The following is a 20632-nucleotide window of genomic DNA, read 5'->3' as shown; positions in this document are numbered from 1 at the left end:
TAAAGGCTATGTATGCATTGCTTCAAACTAAAATACATTACAAAAATGTATCAATTTGTGAAAAGGAGAATGGAAAAGTTGCAAAGTAAAGAAGAGCCAGTTAGCAGATTAAAAAGCACCTTGGTTGAGCACGAAGGAAGGTGGGAAGCTGGGCAAGTCGAATGGGTGGAAAATGAGGAAATGGTGTTGGAAGAGACTAGAGGAAGAGTGAAAGAATTGACAAAAGTTAGTGATGACAGAAATAGCAAAGAAAGACAATTTTTTAGCTGTGAGGCAGTCCTTTAGTATGAAACAACGTACAACGTGGAGGTTCAGAAGCACGGGAACCATAAACTATTTAGATTCTATGAACTAGGACTGAAAAGCAGTTTTAAAGGTTTTTCAATTAGCTGGACATAAAGAACAGCTTTCATGATTTATATGAAAGTATGACAAAATGGACATAAAAATAAAGTATCTTGAAATAGACTGTAGTTTTTCCTTCAGAAAAATCTGAGATGCAATGTGACAGTTGACAGGAGAGTTACTTTATAGAAATCACAGATCACTGTGGTCCAGCTAGTTGAATGCACAATGGCACAGAGAGCATCATGAGGGTGCCAAGGATAGAAGCACGTTTAAGACCTAGTCCACCAATTTTCTAAGTGCCTCTGGTTTAACTCACTTATTGTCAATCTCTTGTTTTCCACAGGCAGGTGGTGGGAATGCCTGCACTTGCTTTCTTGACTGCCTCCCAGGGGTACTGTGAGAATTCGGGTTGATTCTAGCTCATCGGGCACCATAGATGAAAGGTATCATAAAACCACCAAGAATTATTATTAAAAAAGAGGGTTAGTGAACACGAAGAGGCTTGCAGAGGCAAAGCCTTTTTAAAGGGAGCCTTATGAAGAGGCTATGCAATTTCCCACGTGCCAAACATGAGGGCTGGTTACATAGACACACCAACTGTGCCCAAAGATATTTGGGAAAGTCAAAATCAGCTCACCATGAGAGAGACACTGCCAAAAGCCTAATATGTATCTTTCTTTCCAGCTAGATGTAGACTCTATACTAACTTCTCATTAAACGAATTGGCTCATTCAGGGGTGTTTTATATTTCAAAAAAGTAGAGGAGTTATAACTAATTATAATAACTAGTACTTGGCACATTTGACATATTTTCAAAGTATGTAACAAATAAGAACACTGTGATTAGCCTTCTCCACCACTCTTTATAGAGTTTTGAAAGGGTACTATTCCTCAATTACAGATAAAAGACTAGCCCAGGGAGGATAAGTGACTAGTCCACAGCTACATTATGAAACGCTATGCTTAAATCGGCTTTTGCTTTGAGTTTATCCCCAGGCCCACAAATTAGTATTAGATATTAAATTATTTCTACCTTTGATCATCTGCTCAGATGCAGGGGCAGAAAGAAAGGTGGGTAAGGGATAGGATTTTCTGGTAACACTATGAACAGACAGAAGCCTCTGAAGCCATCTGATCACAGGGAGGGGCATCCTTTACCTGCCCGGCATCTGGTGTCCAGATAAGATGCTAAGACGGATGCTCAGAGGAAACGATACCGAGGGCATGAAACCAACACCAACAGACACATTTCCAACGCCATTCCACCGGGAGGAGGAGAAGCACACGATGGGAAAAATTGAGATGGGATTAGATGAAAATGGGTGGCTTAGAGATACTTCTAAAGGAGGACTTTACCTCACGGAGAAAGTTGCACCTTGACAGTTTTACCTGTATCTCCAGACAAGGCAGCTGTGCTTTTACTTCTGGCCAGGAACGAATGTGTGGGCGTCAGCAATCTGTTAACCACGCTGCTCTCCCATGGGCTGAGCTGCAGGCGGCGAGCTAAACGTCACCACATAAGTGAGATGTTAGAAGCATTCTTTCCAGGGGCGAGGGGGTGCAAGGCATCACCCCTATCGCTCCCACACGCCGGGCCTTCGTGAGAGACCTCGACAGAGACCAGGCTGTCCGGGGAGGAAGCTGGTGGAGAGTCAGGGCAGGAGGGACTCTGCTCAAAGGAGCAGCTATTCCGTAAGGTGCCTCTCGTCAAGATGTTATGTTTGTGGCAGGTTCTGTATTAGTTTTATGGACACAGATTTTGCTAACCACCCTCCTATGGATCCAACAGGTGACAAAACAGAAGAACCATTTCCAGCAGGTTTGGCATGAGTCTGTCGAACCCATCTGCCCTCATCAGGATGGGTGGTGAGCAGACAGCTCACACCTCAGCCAAAAGGTGTCCTAAGTACCCTGAATGTCAACTTCAACAAAGGCTTTGCCAGCTTCATGCAAGACTGGAAATATGTGGATAGAGAAAAGGTCTCCATTAAATTTTGCTACATCTCCATGAATTGCTACTTGGGCAACTGGAGGAAATTAGATATAATAAAGTGAAAGAGGACTCATGCAAAGTTCTATGTAAGTTTTTCTTTTGACTTTCCCATTCAGCAAGCAAGTTCTTTCAGGTCCCTGGTTTGGCAACAACATAAAAATTCTGATGGAGGATAAGGGTAAAGCTGAAGATAAAATTAAGATAGAAAAGCCAAAATTCAATATAATCATAATGTCAGAAATTACTAGTGGGTGTGTGAAGAATCAAGAAAGTAAATTCAAAATGATGCAGTGGAGTCCCAAATTGTACTGGGGCTTCGCAAGACCACTGTTAGGAAATGCATGCTAATTATAAATTAATTACTTTGCTTTTACTGCTAGCTTCCAATGACGGTCCATGAAAATACAGAAGCTACTTTCGAAAGATATCAGGAAAGAAGCTTGCAAAATCCTACAAATATCACTATAATAAAGTGATCATATACACTTGACCCTTGAACAATACAGGTTTGAACTGCGCACATCCACTGATACGTGGATTTTTCCACATTTTATATTTCCCAATAAATATACAGTTGGCCCTCGGTATCCATGGATGCAGAACCGGCAGATGCGGAGGGCTCACTATGGAACTTGAGCATCTGAGGATTTAGGTTATCTGTGGCGGCTCTTGGAACCAACCCTCTGCGGATACTGAGGGAGGACTGTATCTCTACTTTAGAATACACTGGCAAGTCGCTTATAAAAGTCTTTCAAACTGTCTAAACCTGACAAGGCCACTTCTGTTCTGCACCATAAACAGCAGGTGCAAGTCCTCTGGTCCCTGGAGCAACTGTCCTTATAATAATTTTTTTTTTTTTTTTGCAGTGCGCGGGCCTCTCACTGTTGTGCCCTCTCCCGTTGTGGAGCACAGGCTCCGGATGCGCAGGCTCAGCGGCCATGGCTCACGGACCCAGCTGCTCCGCGGCATGTGGGATCTTCCCGGACCGGGGCACGAACCCGTGTCCCCTGCATCGGCAGGCGGACTCCCAACCACTGCGCCACCAGGGAAGCCCAGTAATTTTTTATATATGTTATATTTTAAAGAAATGACTTCTGAATTCTAGGAAATTAGTTTTAGTTAATAGAAGCCATCCGATGTTAAAGGCTGTTGTAGAAAACATCCGCTCCTATTTGAAAGGAAGTACCAACCTCCAATAAGTACGTTAATTATCGGACTTTATTTTAAAAGAGTAGCTATTTTGATCAAGATGCTGGTGAACTTAAGAATTAGTGAATTCTTTATTAGAATTTCTGTTTATCGGGAGAGTCTTCACGGTTAAATTCAACCTGCTGACAAATAAAAAGATCTGTTATAAAAACTACCGTAATAGTTACACAGTTAGAATGCACAGTAGGATAAGTGCTATTATAAACTATAGTATGGCAGTGTGTGTGTGTGTGTGTGCGTATCAACAGCAGAATATAGTCTAACCTAAAATTAGAATACATTCAGAGAATTAAATCAGTGGGAAAAGTGATTAGGATGAAATTAAAATCTTCAGCAGAACTGTATTTTCAGTAGATGATAAGGGGAAGAAGAGGTGAATGTTTCCTTTTCTTAGGTAAACTCTGTAGGATGACTGGCTTAGAACTGCAGAGATGGTTTATCAATGAAAAGCCATGTCTTTTTCCCCCCTTGATTGAGAAGCTCAATTACTTTATTTCTGTTGGTCTTTAAGGCATCAACCAAAGAATCTGCCTCAAATGAAAATCATTAAACACTCTCTTTGACTGGTGTTTAAAGCAAATCCAAAGAGATTTGTTTTATAACTTCGAAACTGTGAATGAAAGATTTTGTGAAGAGAAACGTTTCCACTTCTATCACATTCATAACAATGCTCTGAGCAAGAGAGAAATAGAACTCTTCCATAATTTTTTAGTAAAGGTTAGTACAGGAGAGTTACTTTATTGTTTTTTTTTTTTAACCTAGAGGTGCCTAATCTTGAGATGATAAGCTCCCAAAGGAAAGGTATTAATTCTCATGAAACGACTACAGTATTGATCCTACTTAAGCACTTAAAATGAGATATTGACAATTCCCATAAAAGACCATCTGGTCCAAGGACGCAACCAAACATTAGAGATATTTGTGCTACCTTGTTCCTTCACAAGCAGGAAATCACTATTCAGTTCCAGATGATGGGTGCCATGCAGAAATCAGGCATGTGTTGCCACATCCTGACCTAAATGTTATATGAAATCTTACATTTTTAAATATGATGGCAATTAATTAGATCTAAAACAGGAACAAAAACCCCCTGCTCCAGTCAAACAGAACACGTGGGCAGGATTCAGCTTTAGGTCCTCCACCATGTCCTCTAATCTAGATTCTGGGGAAAAACATGTATGAACTAATTTTCAGCAAAGAGTAGCCAATTTCCTTCTTACTTTTTTCAAACGCCCTATTCTTCTTCCTTGAGAAAAAAGCTGGTTAAGCAGGAAGCTTAAGATAATATGCAATACACATTTTTAGTGCAAAAATTTCCAGGGGCAATATTCTCTCTGTTGCAGCGATTACAGAAATCTTTGGTAATCAGGGGTTTCCTTTAACTCGGGCATTTTATCAGTTTATGTGACACTATATTCAGGTGTGATGATCAACATATTTAAAAACTGGTGGGGCAAGGCACCAGGAGAGCTCTACCAGTAGAGCTAGAGGATAACACTCTGTAGGGCCTGGGGAAGCACAGCTCGGGGAAGTGGATATTTACCAACTGGTATGGAAATATTCCAGCATTTTGAATAACCAGCAGAACATTCCAGCTGCATGTCAACTTTAATAGTATCAGAGCTTCCATTTAATATCAGCTTTAAGGCCTGTGCTGTAGGGCTGAGAAAGCTCAAACAATCTAGTTATGGTGTACACTCTGTACGATCAGACTGTAAAAGCCTCTAATAATTTGATAAGGATGCTCTCTACTTTGATAATAAAGCATAATTGAATTTAAAAAATAGATAGCAGAAAAGAAATTATACTAACTAAATTACTTAAATCTCTAAATTAGAGAAGTTCAAATGCAGAAGATTTCTATTCTCATTAAAAGACAGAGCCCTCTCACTGTGCTAGGGTTCTGCCTAACTTCAAAAAAAAAAAAAAAAAAAAAATTGCTTCCTGGACCACACGGGAGGCCCTGGATGAAGCGGATCTTTCTTCCAGGCTGACCTCTTCAGTGAGACCAGAACTGGTTCACAGTTCTTTTGACAAGGGGGGAGGAGACATGGAACCTGTAAATTTAGCACTCTCCCCCTTATCCTTTGAGTCCAGCTTAGCATTGGGTTTTATAGGCCTGCACCATGATTCAAGGGGCAATTGCCTGGCCCCAGCTATGAACTGCTTATTGAACTGCCCCTGACCCTTAACCTCACCCAAAGGAAGAGTGCGTGGAGTCAGGATTGATGTAAGGAAGGACATCCATGAAGGAGAGAACTACAAATGCAGCGCAGCAACAACATGGCTTGGGAGCTGGTGATCTCTGTTCTAGTCCCTCCTCTCCAGCGATTAACTTGTAGGATATGAAGTCAGGCCCTTCACCTCTTAGGGACTCTATTACCCAACTGAAGTAAATGAGCCAACCAACAAATTTTCCCCAGTTCTAAGCCAATTACTTAAGAATATTCAATCAGATATTGTCATGCAGAGTCTACAAAACATCTTATTTCTAGTTGACACAGCACTGTCAATCCACAGAAGTGTGGACAGTACTCTGTTCGGTTTATTGCCCATCTGCCTACCCCCAACCTTGCCCCAGTTTCGGCTACGGGATTGTAGGAGGCAATAAGCCAAGGTTTAACTGAAAACTACCGTGAGTCCCAGTTATAGTTTGTCTTAGACCCACGTTCACAAAAAAATAAAATTCAAGTGCTAAGTGACCAATTCCAAAGAAAAGATGAATACACAACTGTTAAGAATAGCATGCTATATTTTACCTTATTTTAAGGGAATTGGTTTGAAAATAAAGGCTACTTATGAAAGGAACTTCAATTCATAATACGTTTCTCTAACATATAAAAGGCCGTCAATTTGACTACATGTCTAATATCAATGATTTAGGCAAACTAGGTTAAAAAAATGATTTAGGTTAAAAGGCAAGAATAGGCAGTTGTTCATTTACTGCTTTAAGAGATTAATTATAACATCAACGCATTATATTGTACATAACAATGACACCATAACTGTTATACAATACAAAATATACAAATACACATACACACATATAGAACATGCACACATTACATTCTTTTTAAAGACCATAAACACTTCAAAACCAATCAGTTTCTTAATAAAGCACTCAAAGTAACCACAGTTTGTTACTTTCAGAGAGTACGTGTTTTTATATTGCACAATAATTCTTTGGTTTTTTAAACTTAAAATCATTTTAGTTATGTAAAACAAGTAGCTTATCTTAAAAGCTTGCTTTTTCATTCTATGATACGTAAATATGTAAAATAAAACTTTCATTTTGTAAGTAACTCAACATTCATGTACTGTAAATCCATGGGATGAATAAAACTCAAAATTCAAATAAAATGTTAATTGGAGGACTATGAATATTGAAATTTTTAGGAGGCTTAAATAATGATATTCTTGAAGTTAGGCCAAATCCCTTTAAATGAATGGACACCAGAAAACCAGTCACGCACACACAAGAAATGCAGTAAGAAAGGTTTGGTTAAAGGAGAAATAAATTAGCAAAATGAAATCTATCAACATGAATCATTTAAAAAGGTCTTTTAGAAAGTTAAAGCCTGGAATTCCCCAAGTACAGATGAAAAGGCAAAGACAATCTGATTGAAGTGAAATGAATGTTCATAACAAAGATTATTTGCATGTTGGTGGATAAGTGGGTGATTTCTGGAGCTGTAAACTCATGTACTAAAAACTTGAGAGAAGCACCGCTTTCATCACTGCTAAATGCAATCATTCAGCCAAGTTCTAAAATGAGAACCGTTCTTGTCGCAAGGAAAATGCTGCTCAGACGTTTATTGCTTTTTTACTCTGAAGTTTTTTTCTTCCTATTTAAGAAACGTAGGGAAAGCAACTTCAGATGCTTATTTTTATCTGTAAACATCCAGAAAAAAAAAAGCATTAAGGAAATAACAGAACACTTTTTTTGTTTTCCTTTTGACTGTACCTCTATCTGGAGAATTTAGTAAAGTTGCAGATGAAGAGGAGAGCCGCTTGCTAATGACGGGATCAACATGTTTCGAAAGATTCATGGTGGAAACTGACCTCCTGTCTGGATCTAAAACAAATGGAGATAATGCTAATTGACAGCCAGCATGCAGGATTGCAATTTCCTAGTTCACTGATGGAAGCAAAACTAGGATTGGATGCTTTCAGCTCTATGACTAGATCTTTACTATAGCACAGTTTTCTAAGTGGACATTTTAAAGGTAACTTAAAGGCTAGAAATAATACTCATTTTTCTTATAGGAAAATAAAAAATGTAAAATAACTATTCAGCTCACCCGTTAGTCAGCTAGGGAAATTCAAGCATGTTGTTATAATACAACAAATGTAGGAAGACCAAAGGAAAGCCAGCGGAGGGCAACGAAAATAATGGAAGGGGACTGTGAAGCAAAAAGGGGCCCATAAAAGTGAACGCCTTCATCATTTCCCAAAGTGTGAACAATGGGGTAGTAATAGTGCTGGTAAGCTAGAATGCAAACACTAGAATAAAAAGAACACCAGGTTCTGTGCGTCTGCTGATAGCTTTGCTTGTAGAGTCATTTTACCCAGGGCATTGAAGTTCATTATAGAAAAACAGATTAAAAAGAAAGAAAAAGAAACACTTTAGGTGTGGAAAGGATGGCCCCCAGAGCACTTCTTTTTTTAAAGTATGCTAATAACCACACCTCTGTGCCTATAACACAGAGTTTAGTGTGGTTTACAGATGTAGAATCAGCCCACAAACTTGCCTAAGAAAACTGGCGGCAATGCAAAGAAAATCAGAATTCTTTCTCTTTAAGTTTATTAATAATATTCTTATTGCTGTTGGATAATTTTAGGGTAATTCTTAAAGTTCAAGTCAGAAGAGAAATAATAGCTGTATAAAAGGCAAAAATCAGCTCTGATAGTTTGCTCTCTGTACAGTGGAACTAAGCTACAACCACACTCACTAGCGTAAATCACGTTCTCTGAATAAAACTGCATATAAGGAAAAGTCTAAAAATCTCATCACTATATTTATGTAGGATGCAGGGAGTTTTTCTGGCCTATAATAGACAAAGTTAAAGGGGTTTTGCCATATTTTATTTTATTTTCTATGGTTAGCTTCTTCTAAAACTGAAAACAAACCAAAATATTCCTTGTGAGAGAGGCCTTCAAATCCCGCTCCCACTGGTCTAACTAACCCTGGTGGTAAAAATGTTAAAATTTCCCCCACAGAATAACCATTTTGGGACATTATTTACAGTGTGCAGGGGATAAGCAAGTCTTCCATCAACATCAGACATTCCTGTCTTCTACAGGGACTCATCTTTACGGTTGAAGCAATTTAATTAAAATTTTTTTTTATTTATTGAAGTATCCTTGACTTACATGAAGCAATTTAATTATTAAAAGGAAAATAACCAAACATCATTTCTGTGACTCAAATTTACACTTAACTGATGGGCTCTTAGGGCAATCCTAACAAAGAAAAGATTTAGGGTAAAATGTCAAAAGGAACATCTTAATGATAAAATGTGAGGTTCAAGGGCACAAGGAAGGAAAATGAAAGTCATTTCTAGGAGATCTTATAGCAATACATTTTCTGATATTGCTTTATATGTTAAGCTTCAGTTGGGGGAAATTGTGTCTACATGGAGGCTTATCAAGCATCATTAAAATTATGGAGTTATAATACATATTTATTATATTACTTAACATATAAGAATTTTTAATCTTTTTCTTTTCCTCTCTGAACAAAACACAGATCCACAAAAGGATTTACGAAGAATCGGTTTAAAATGTATAAAGTTTTACAAAGCAGTGCAAGCTGATGTGGGAGCAGTGAGACAACACACTGATTTAATCTGGATTAAATTCAACTTCTAGGATTTGTTTGTTGTACCGACCACAAGTTAGGCATTGTTGTGAAGTAAGGGTTACTCAAAATGAGCAAGACCTGGTCACTGCTCTCAAGATCTCAGCAGATCATTCTGACCTTTGAGAATTCTGGCAAATTCCCATTATTTTCAAACTACTCTGTTCCAGTATAAGAGCAATTTTCTCTAATTCACAAACCTTATAAAAGAGGATTTTATCCAACAGCTCACAAGTACAACGCTGGTTTCTCTTGCTCTGAGTGGCAATAACAAAGGTCATATATTGAACTGAGTGTGGAAGCAGGAAGTAAAGCTAAGTAACTTGAGTTCCCCTCAAATACGTTTGAAAATCTGTAACAGGTTTACATGTGTAACGTGCACATGTAAAACATGAAGCCAGGTAAAAGAAAAATAAGTGAGGTTATAAAAGTATATACCATGACAGCTTTTTTGCATGGAACAAATATGCAAAATTATCCCTAGAATGAAATATCACATGTAAATGATCCTTATGACCACAGATTTGATACATGCCCCACAGCAAATACCACTGGGTCATGAAGAGCCAAGGGAAAAAAAACATGCTTTCAAATTTGGTTCACTGCAAAGTTGTGGCAACATGCTTTTAGATCTTTTTAAATGAAGGGGTTACAGAAGATTCACTGAATGTTAGGAATGAAAGAGAATAAAGCAAACGAAAATCCATAGTTATTCAGATTAAAACTGAAAGTGGCAACAGCTGTACTGATGGGGCGGTCGGGTGGATAAAGCCACACTGGATGTATTTTGAGCCCTGGTGATTTATTAGTGAAAAAATATTTTTTTAAGGTTTTATCCAAAATGATCATTTAAAAAGAAAATAAACATAGCACATGTAATTACTTTATTTCAATACCTTTAAGTCACCTGAGTCATACTATTAACACTTGAGAAACACTGTGCCACGTCCCAGATCTAGGTCTATGCAACAGGATATTAAGCATGCATTATGACTAAGGTGGTGATGGTTCAGCTATTGATGAACTGGCCCTAGGTCTGAGGTGCTAGCTACAGGTCAGGCAATCAGCAAATCACAAGGATGTCTGTACCAGGTTTTCTAGTACCACCAAAAGTTGTGAAGTGGTGGTCCAGTCCTGCTAAATCGAGAAAGGTGAATGATGACTCAACAAAACCACCTGGGGACAGAATGTAAGACAATGATTTTTCAAAGTAAATTAAAAAAAAAAAAGCTTATTAGACTCACACAAATGAAAAAGAACTGACACACTATATAAAATTCAAGGTGTATTGAATTTACAGTACAAAAATAAAGCCTTTCACTAAATCCAAATTTCAGTATGATTTTATGTCAATTCAAGAACAAGGGAACATCCATTTGCTTGGACATCTACTATTTCTAGCTTCAGAAATCTGTATTTTCTCTTGAAGAGCCTTAGTGTTGCATATACTTTAGGGTCAGAATCCATAAGCTCATAGTATTGATTCTGATTGTCAATATTGCTATGGTTCTTCCAGAGAAAAAGAGGAAACTGGTTAACCTATTCCATTAATCCTGAAACCACTATGCAAATGAATTACTTAAAATAATGTAGAGTTGAAAGTAGTTGTTTAGAAACATTGCATAGATTTCCATTTCTTTAAAGAATTTTGTAAAGGACGAGAAAATCAGCCTGTGTGGAGGGAGGGAACCTTATCTTCTTACCTCCATCACCCTCTTATCCTCAAACAGTAGAAGCATCGTTTAAGTGTAACTTAATTATTTCCGCAGGATTTTTGTTTTGCAAACACAGAATAAAAAAGCAACTGTGACTTGTACTGTCCAGAAAAAAATAGTGATTTTTGAAAGCGGTTACTGTCTGTTTACCTGCGCTGTGGATACTGGGGCTCCCGTGGAGAGGACCTCCCCATGACCACCGGTTATGCTTCTGTTTTGGCTTCTGGCTCCTTTCCATTGTACGTCGTACAACGGCTTCATGGCGTTCCTTAAAGGGAAGAGAGGAGCTGATGATTAGATTCCACCTGGTTGTCTGAGGAGTCTTCAACTTAAGGCAGAGTGGAGTGAGAGATACTACTTAAACTTCCTAAGTCCTACACCTTAAGGTGAGAGTAATATCAACCTGGGTGGGGGGTTACTGAAATTATTAGGTTCCAGTTGATAAAGTGCTTGGCATACAGCAGGTACTTAAATAAATGACGATTACTATATTACTACTGGGAGTGTGATGCTTTCATCAACTCACATAAGCCTGGTAGTGCAGGTCTTAGCTTAAACACATGTGGTACTGTATTTTAAAAACAGCATCTGGAATCTACGGATGTGGGTAATCCCAACCCCACAACTTAATGGATTGTACGACTTTCTGTAACTTACCTATTCTGAGTCTAAATGTCCATTTTCACAAAAACTGACAACACTTACTCAAGGATTGAGGAAGAGTTAAATGAGACGATCTATGAGAAAACGTTTGTAAATGGTAAAGCCCTACAGAAATCCAATTCCTGGGAGTAGTCTTAAGACTTCGGTACAGATGAAGTAAACATAAATAAGTTATAGGTCTAGACCAGAGAAATGAGCTTTTAAAGTTCCTGGGGCAACAGTGAGAATCATACCATTCTCTACCTGATTTCCACACCACAACCTCCCTAGAAACTATGACTCTGTAAATCTGCTGCCTCTGAGACCTTCTTGCTGTGCAGCCCACGGCCTTCACGGGAAGCTTCACAGTAAACGTGCTGTGTTTCTGAAACAGACGAGCCTCCCACGTTTCCCCCAGAGCAGCATCTCACCTTGTCCTCCTCGAGCCTCTGCCTTCGCTTCTCCTCCACAGCAGCCCTCCTACGTTCCTCTTTCAGCCTCTGCTCTTCTAGCTTCTTCTTCCGCTCCTCCAGGTGCTTTTCGTAGTGCTGCCTGGCCCGCTCTTCTCTCTCTAACCAGATTATTTCTCTTGCAGCTTCAGGAAGAAAAATGAGGGAAACCAAACACAGGCAGGTTTAAAAACTTAACAGTTAGGGCTGCAGAAACGGCCCACATTTAACAAACATGGATGGGGTCTTTGGTTTTAATTAACCAACCATGGCCTTTGCTTTTCTCAGATTTTCAGGAAAAAAATATTACTGTTAAATTTTTAGCATAACGTAATATGCAAACAACGAGGCCAAAGAAGATGCACTGAATTCTACTCTTTGGGAACTGAAACAGCCCTCTAGTTTGGTATATTATTACTGCAGAAGAGTGCATGCATCACAGGCATGCATCACCTCTCAATGCTGATAGCGATGTGATGCCCTCAAACCCACAGTACCATCTGTCTCTCTCTCTCATTAAAACATGTGATATCCTCCAGATCAAAAGTGTGTGCCTTGGGCTTCCCTGGTGGTGCAGTGGTTAAGAATCCGCCTGCCAATGCAGGGGACACGAGTTCAAGCCCTGGCCTGGGAAGATCCCACATGCCATGGAGCAACTAAGCCCACGTGCCGCAACTACCGAAGCCTGCGTGCCTGGAGCCCGTGCTCCACAACAAGAGAAGCCACTGCAATGAGAAGCACACGCACTGCAATGAAGAGTAGCCCCCGCTCACCGCAACTAGAGAAAGCCCGCACGCAGCAATGAAGACCCAATGCAGCCCAAAATAAGTTAATTAAATGAATAAAATTAAAAAAAATTTACGAAAAAATAAGTGTGTGACTTCATTTGTTTCAACATAGCATTGGTTCTGTAAGTGTTAAAAGGATTTGGGAGAAAATCCCAAAGATGGATAGTTGATGAAAGATATGCCTCACAGGCATATCACACTGAGTCAGTAAAAGGATGTCAGGGCTCAAATAAGCAGCCGACCTTGTGTCTGAAGAGTTCACAATCTATTTAGGTAAGACTTAAAAAAAAAAAGCTGAATGAAAATAGACAACTCAAAAAATATGGTTCAGTGATGGAATGCTTCCTTTCTTCTTTACATATATATGCTCCTTCCTCATTTCAGGGAAAAAATAAATCCCACAAAACTTTAAAAAATATGATGCTTCCTTCAGCCGTGACAGCTAAACACATTTTTAATGTGAGTTATTAACATTGTTGGCAAAAGTGTCCAAACAAAATATCGAGCATAAACCTGGAGGACACTACGGTGGTATGTCAATTAAAATGTTACTTTTTAAGAGAAAAACAATAAATTCAGAACATTTTGTTTCCTCTAAATATTTGATATTAGAGATTCTGTATTTCTGCTACCATTAAATCCTTCCAGAGCTATTCATTTCAGGAGACAAATCTACTGAAATGGATCTGAACTGACTTGACTTTCACGGTAGGAAAAGGATGAGGACAAACCCACGGTAAGTTTGTCCTCTGACATCACTCAGGGTGGTACACAGAGATCTGGGTTTTCCCAGCAGCTCTGCTGCTAACACATAGTGAGACCTGAACAATTTCATTTGGATTTCAGTTTTCTCTTGCCTAAAACATGAAGAAATTGATCTTCAAGGTTCCTGCCTTCCAATGTTAAAAGCCCATGGTTTTAAAGAAATTCTCAGGCCCAAGTTAAAAGTTTACTCAGAGAAAAAGCACATAGTATGTGATTAATAAATGTTTACTAAATGATTGAATAAATTAAAAAATACTCTGAGAACACATATTAAAAGTAACAGATAGACAGCATTATTCACAATAGCCAAGATATGGAAGCAACCTAAGTGTCCATATCAATAGATGAATGGACAAAGAAGATGTGGTATACATAGGCCATGGAATATTACTCAGCCATAAAAAATAATGAAATCTTGCCATTTGTGACAACATGGATGGACCTAGAGAATATTATGCTAAGTGAAATAAGTCCTACCTAAACTTGGCCTTAATATCTCTATTTGGTCTTGTTCTGCATTGCTCTCCAAAACAGCCTCTTCATTCTCCCTGGAGACCTTTCTCCTTACTGCACCTCCTAAATAAACCATACTTCCCCCATCTCTTTGCTCCTGTGGTTGCCTTGCTGGGAAAGTTGCTATCCTTTTTTTTTATTGAAACAGATCCATCCTTTAAGGCAGTAGCCTCATGAAAACACAGATTGCTGGGCTCCAACCCTCATTCATTTCCACTTCTTCTAGGATGGGGCCCAGTAATCTTCATTTTAAACAAACTTCCCAGGTGATTCTGGTCCCAAGTGATCCACTGATGGCATATGGAGGACCACTGCCCTTAAGGTCTTCTCCAGAAGCTTCATCTCTTCAGGGCTCATTGCTGCTCTTATGACATCTACCACAAACTTTAGCATTTCTTATACTCTGATTTCTATGAAGCAAAGGACTCCCCCTCCCCACTTTTTTCCCACTCACTGTAGTGTTTTTCACAACTTGTACATAACCAAGGGTCTTACTAATTAATTACTTCCTGATTCATTGAGAACTACTTCTTGACTCATTCACCCGTAACCGTCTGGTCTTAGGCAAATTACTTAACTTCCTTATGCCTCACTTCTGTCAGGGTAAATTTTGGCTGCATATAGGACCTTCTCATGGGTTTACTGTGAGGATTAAAAGAATCATTACACCTAACATAGTTAGAATAGTTCTCTGCACTTAGTAAGCATTCAGTAAATATTAGCCGTTATTGCCAGATTTGTCATCATCATAATTCCAATTCAGAAAATTAAAGGTAGCTCTTAACATTGTGTTATCAATCACAACAGGGCTAGACATTATTACAACAATAATTAGTTTTATCCCAAATAATCTTTTAAAGGAAGAATACTTCTTTATCAAACTCTTGAGTTCCACTTCTAATTTTCTACCAGGATGTGGAGATCCTATTGCAGTGCCTTTTTAAACAACTGTCGTCTTTAAACAGCCATACAGAGAACAGGCAAACAATGGCGAAATAGCAAACAGCAGTTTCATATTATTGCAGAGTATGCTGGTGACTGCTAGGATTATTACCAAGTACAGGTCATGCAGTCCTTTAAACTGAAGGATAATGTAAAATATTTCAATATTTTAATAAGAACTGAAAGTTAACTTATTCTAAGAGGTTTAGTTATTTAAAATATTCCCTGTGGATGATAGATAATATCAAAGTTTTGTATTTTCTCATTAAGAAATGAGACTTTTGAATGCAAGAAAAAAAATCAACAATTGCTATGGACTGGATTGTGTCCCCTCCACTGCAATTCATATGTTGAAGCCCTAACGCTCAATGTGACTGTATTTGGAGATAGGGCCTTCAGGAGGTAATCATGGTTAAATGAGGTCATAAGGGTAGGGACCTAATCCAATAGGATTACTGTCCTTATAAAAAGAGACACCAGGGAGTTCACTCTCCCTCTCTCTTCACACTCAGAGGAGAGACCATGTGAGAACAGAGCGGCCACCTGAAAGCCAGGAAAGGAGCTCTCATCAGAAACTGAAGCCTACCATAGCCTCGATCTTGAACTTTCTAGCCTCCAGAACTGTAAGAAAATAAAGTTCTGTTGTTTAAGCCATGCAATCTATGGTAGTCTGTTATGGTGGTCTGAACAGACAAATAACAACTCATTCAGTATTTAAAGCATTAACGTTCACTGATTTCATAGCGGCAGCTCTATAAAAGGATAACATGTCCCCAAAAAAGGACCTGTGATGAATAGCATTAACCTTTACTCTTGTGAAGTTATCATTTTCCCCTGGACTCTGAGATCATAACATAAAAATGAAATGAAAACCCACTGTGGCCCCTGGACCTTAACAACCCAGTCCCATCCCTGAGCTGCTGCCACCAGGATTATCCTTCAATGACACTGTAACAGTGTGTCAGTGCCACACAAAGGGGAAATTCGCCATCCATTTGAACTCTGTTTAGAAACGCACAGTGACTCGTGTACTAAAAGGAGTTTGAAACGAAAGGGTGTAGGATAGAGCAGAAGCTCTGGCTTCACAGGAACCTGAGTCCACCCCCCACTCCTGCCACCCCCCAGTATGTGTCACTGAGCAAGCAGTGTCTTCTGTGGTCTCGGTTCCTCGAGCCGTCTTCCTGACAGGGCTGCTAGGTGGGCTCGCGGTAACATATAGAGTGCTTAGGGCAGTGCCAGGTGCATGGTAGGGACTCCGTACATGTAGATAATTATAGTGAGTCAATCTTTATGATCGTTATACTAACTCCTGTCTTATCGCTACAGAAAAAAGGCAGCTAAACAGAAGAACACAGATAGGACAGAGAACCAGATGGTGCACTCGTGGGCTGGGTCAACTCCTGTCCCAGTCACATTCGACCATCTAGTGCCCAGCCTGGTCCTCCTGAGCAGGCTTACAACAGTGTGGGTGAAGAACGTGTTCCACTACCATGTGAGGGAAAGAAAATGATGACACTCATAGAATTAGAGCAATGTTAACACTGAACCTCCGAAACACACACAGCTTAGGTTCATGCTAGGATATGGAAGGCTATGAATAGGTTACTGGTAACACTGGCTACCAGAACAGCCAGTAATATCATGAAAAGTCAGAAAATGACAAGTGGTAATATATGAGTTTGGATCTTGATTCTGCCGCTAATTCTGTGTGACCTTGGAAAAATTAGCTAACCCCTTTGACTTCTAAGTTAGAGAGTGTGTACAAAATGTTCTCTAAGATCTTTTTCAATTCACTCCCATGACTCAGTTGTTTTTACCTTTGAGGACATATGAGGGATTACAATTAGGTTTCTTTCTGTTTTGATTTTGAGGGCTAAAAATTTAATTTTTGTGCTTTATCTCAATACTTATTGTGATTACTTACATTCAAATAAATTTCATTTTTATGCTGGTACGAAAACACTGATTTTTTTGGTGCTAAATATTAATAAAAAAAAGAGGCTTAACTTGGTTAATCAACCCTGGGAAGGGGGGCTGTGGACTGAAAAATAAGAGCATCTGTGTAGGAAATACTAATTACTTTTATTTAATAATGAAGAAATGGGAATGAAAAGGTAACCACTAATAGTATGGAAAATTATAGCACAACTTCTAAATTAATACGGGGAATCATGGAATGAACAGTACTTGCATCAAACCAACGCCTACACCTCTATACCACCAACCCTACCCCTACCATAAAAAGGGAAAAAAACAAAGTTTAAAAGGAATGAAACTAAGTTAAAAGGAATAAAACTAAGCCTATTAGTTAAGATTGAGACTTTTAGACCAGGCCAAAACTAAAAGCTAAAGGAATGAAACTAAGCCTGTTAGTTAAGATTGAGACTTTTAGACCAGGCCAAAACACAAAACACCCAGTTACGTAGTTTAAAAGAAACAAACCTAAAACAAAGTGTCAAAGAAAATAATGAATGAACAAATAGCTATCAGGCAAATGAAAACAAAATTGTAATAAATGTGGGAATAATAATCCCATTTTGTCTGGTAGTAAAAATCAAATGAAGAAAAAAAACCCAAAGGAGATAAATAGCTCTCCCAGGATCACATGGTCTAAAAGAGGTAGAGTTGAAATTTTAAGTCAGCTCTGATTCCAAAGCCTGTACTTTCTGTTACTACACACGATTTCCTCCGTATTCACAACTTCCTGCTTAAAATTTCCACTTGAATTTCCTGGTCAGATCCATCACATAACCTTACTCATATCTGCATATTCATCCCTACCTCAAACCAGAACCTGCTCTGCCTTCTACGTTCTGATAGCAGATACATGACCTCCTAATGGTTTACAAAGTTAGACCCTTCAAGGTCATTCTCAATTTCACCTCATGGATGCTCCAACCTAACTCTACACTTCCACAATTGACTCCATCATTTTACATCAGAATTCGTCTCCCCTCCCATCCTTTCGATTCTACTGTATTTAAGCCCTCATTCCCTTCTTATTCCTGGTGTTTAGTCTATCTCCTCTTCACATCCATCCTTCATACTGTTCTCAGAGACATATTCCCCCCCACCCCCAAACCCGATGTCACAGTCCTGCTTGAAAACCTGTTGGTTCCCCACTGTTCCCCAGTTCAACTCCTTAGATTGACCGTATAATCATGTACCTTTTTACAAGCTATCCCCTGCCCAAAACACCTCTTCACACCTGGCAAACTTCAACCATCTTTCAAATCCTGGGTCAAATGGCCCTTCCTCTGGTGGCAAAGTCACTCCCATAGCTCCTTCAGACTCCTACCTGTACTCTAGATCGTAACTACTCTGCTCTTACTGAGTTCTTCCCCATATAAAACTGTGTGTAGTTTAGCAGATGACAAAAGTATGAAGAATAAATGAGCTAAGGAGTTAAAGGATTATATGAGTTCCAAGCAAAGTGATTTACATTGAGCTTTAGTGTTAATTCAAAGCTTTCTCAACAAGTCATTTAAACTGTGTTTCTACTTTCCTCTCATTTGAATATTACACTGGAGAACTGCCTGGTAATATGGATGACCCTGCAGATACCCACGACACTTGTGTCTCCTGCCCGAGGGGACTTACTACTTTGCCTTCTTCCCTTGACATAGTGGTAGACTAATGGGACTGAGGTGCTGAGACACGGCTGAGGTGCTTATAACTTGTGAAATATCTAGACCCTTTCTTTGGAGATAGGAAAGCAATACTGTGCCAGGACTTCTTATCTTCAGAGCTAGGCCTAAAGGAGGGTTTAGCCTCAGCTAAAGTAAATGGAGTTTTGCTAAAGCACACAGAGCAATGGTTGTCCTTGGAATCTTTTTGTTACTGCCTTGACCCTAATCCACTTTCACTCCTTATAGAATGTTGCCATCCTCTTCCCTGGCTGTCTTACTGAGCCCCAGCCTACTAGACCAGAATCACAAACACCCCTCTATCTTTGTCTCTCTGTAGCTCAGAAACATTAGGTTTCTCCAATCCCAGGCATCTAGATCAGTCTCTGGGGTCACATGACCTGCCATCCTCATTTTTATCACCACCATCATCACGGTGAGCTGTGCTCAATTCTTTATGCTGACACCAAGTGATTTATAGGCAGTACCTTCATAGCTGCCAGTGACGTAGACACTGCTATTAAACTTATTTTATTAAACTTAATCACAGAGAAGTGAAGTAACCTGTCTGATGTCTCAGAGTTAGTCAGTGGTGGAACTGGAATCCAAACTCTGGACCGTCTGACTCTAGAAGAAAACGAGGAACCATTATGCTAAAAGGCAGGATTTGGAACACCTCCCCATGACTAAAGTTCCTCCTCTAGATCGGGACAAGGGGTTCATCCAATGTGAAGATCCTGATCTTCTAATGTCACTCTTGGCCTTCGTCATCGTCTATTTAAAAGACCATTTACTTTTCAGGCTTTAAGACCTTTTAATTGTCAGCTTTAAAGGCAAAGTCAACCTGGGAGAAATAAACAATGGCTGCTTAGTCACAATGATTCACCTTAGGTCAAAGCTTCAGCCTCTGAGTTATCTAATCCATCCTGCAACAAGCATTTATTCTTTCCTGTCTTGAGCCTGACTCATGATGCAGTACTTTGGTATGTGCTCCTGTCCAAATTCCTCCCACTAACATGTACTCAGATCCTTTGGTGGTTCATAACCTGCCTGGAGGCCTTGGGAGCTTTTGTACACTTCATTCATTAAGTGACAACTTTAGGAGAGCAGATGCCATGGTTGACCACAGATCTGTCAAAGTTTTATCCAGTAAAAATTTGGATTAGAAAGACTTTCCCAAAGTCTGCTTTTGTTTTTGTTTTTTTGGTGTGTGGATAGTCTTATTAAAACCAATGACTGTCTATCAATGATAATAATGTGAAATGTAAAACCAGGGACAGTTTCACTTATGATGCTAATCAGAGTACGGCATCACTGGTTGTTTACTAATTAATTCTAACCTCTCTATCAACATTTTTGAGATGAACATTCTAAGCCAGGTTGAAATGATCATTTATCTCTTGACTGCGCTCTTATTAATACTGCTGCCCGAGGTGACAACACACACTGAGTAAGAAGGGTGGGGAGGGAAGCCAAGCAGAAAAGCTGTGACTGGAAGGGCAAGGAAGTCTGGTGAAATTATCTGAGAAACAATGCAAAAATAATTTAATTGAAGGTCAAAATCCTTTTCAGATTATCTTATTGTTATTTCTAATATAATACATTATGATAGATCTCCTGTACAGCTTTGAACTTAGCGATAAAATCCAATATGAATGAACTGAATGAGAGATTTGATTAAGTTTATTTTTTCTTCATGAGCTATGAGTCAATCATACAATTCTCTGATAAGCTTCCATGACTTTATAGACTCTCAGAAAGCCCCCAGCTGGGAATGTGACT

At 39.2% G+C, this 20632-nt stretch overlaps 1 protein-coding gene across 3 annotated transcripts in view; it reads right to left on the bottom strand.

Annotated features, from left to right (window-relative positions):
• The window catches only part of MAP7 (microtubule associated protein 7), a 163704-nt gene that overhangs the window by 25075 nt on the left and 117997 nt on the right, over nt 1-20632 (bottom strand). For 2 of the 3 annotated variants that reach the window (XM_082634395.1, XM_082634393.1), the window contains exons 4-7: nt 12199-12362; nt 11276-11393; nt 7515-7625; nt 1738-1851 (exon numbers count right to left, since the gene is read on the bottom strand). In XM_082634395.1, coding sequence (XP_082490521.1) covers nt 1738-1851; nt 7515-7625; nt 11276-11393; nt 12199-12362 — 507 coding nt within the window. The remainder of the gene's footprint in view (nt 1-1737; nt 1852-7514; nt 7626-11275; nt 11394-12198; nt 12363-20632) is intronic. The other variant, XM_082634394.1, reaches the window with a different exon arrangement.

This window comes from Mesoplodon mirus (genome assembly GCF_964341445.2).
Source record: "Mesoplodon mirus genome assembly, chromosome: 10".
NCBI lineage: Eukaryota > Metazoa > Chordata > Mammalia > Artiodactyla > Ziphiidae > Mesoplodon > Mesoplodon mirus.
Note: the sequence above shows the minus strand (reverse complement) of the source record. Positions and strands in the feature narration are given on the sequence as shown.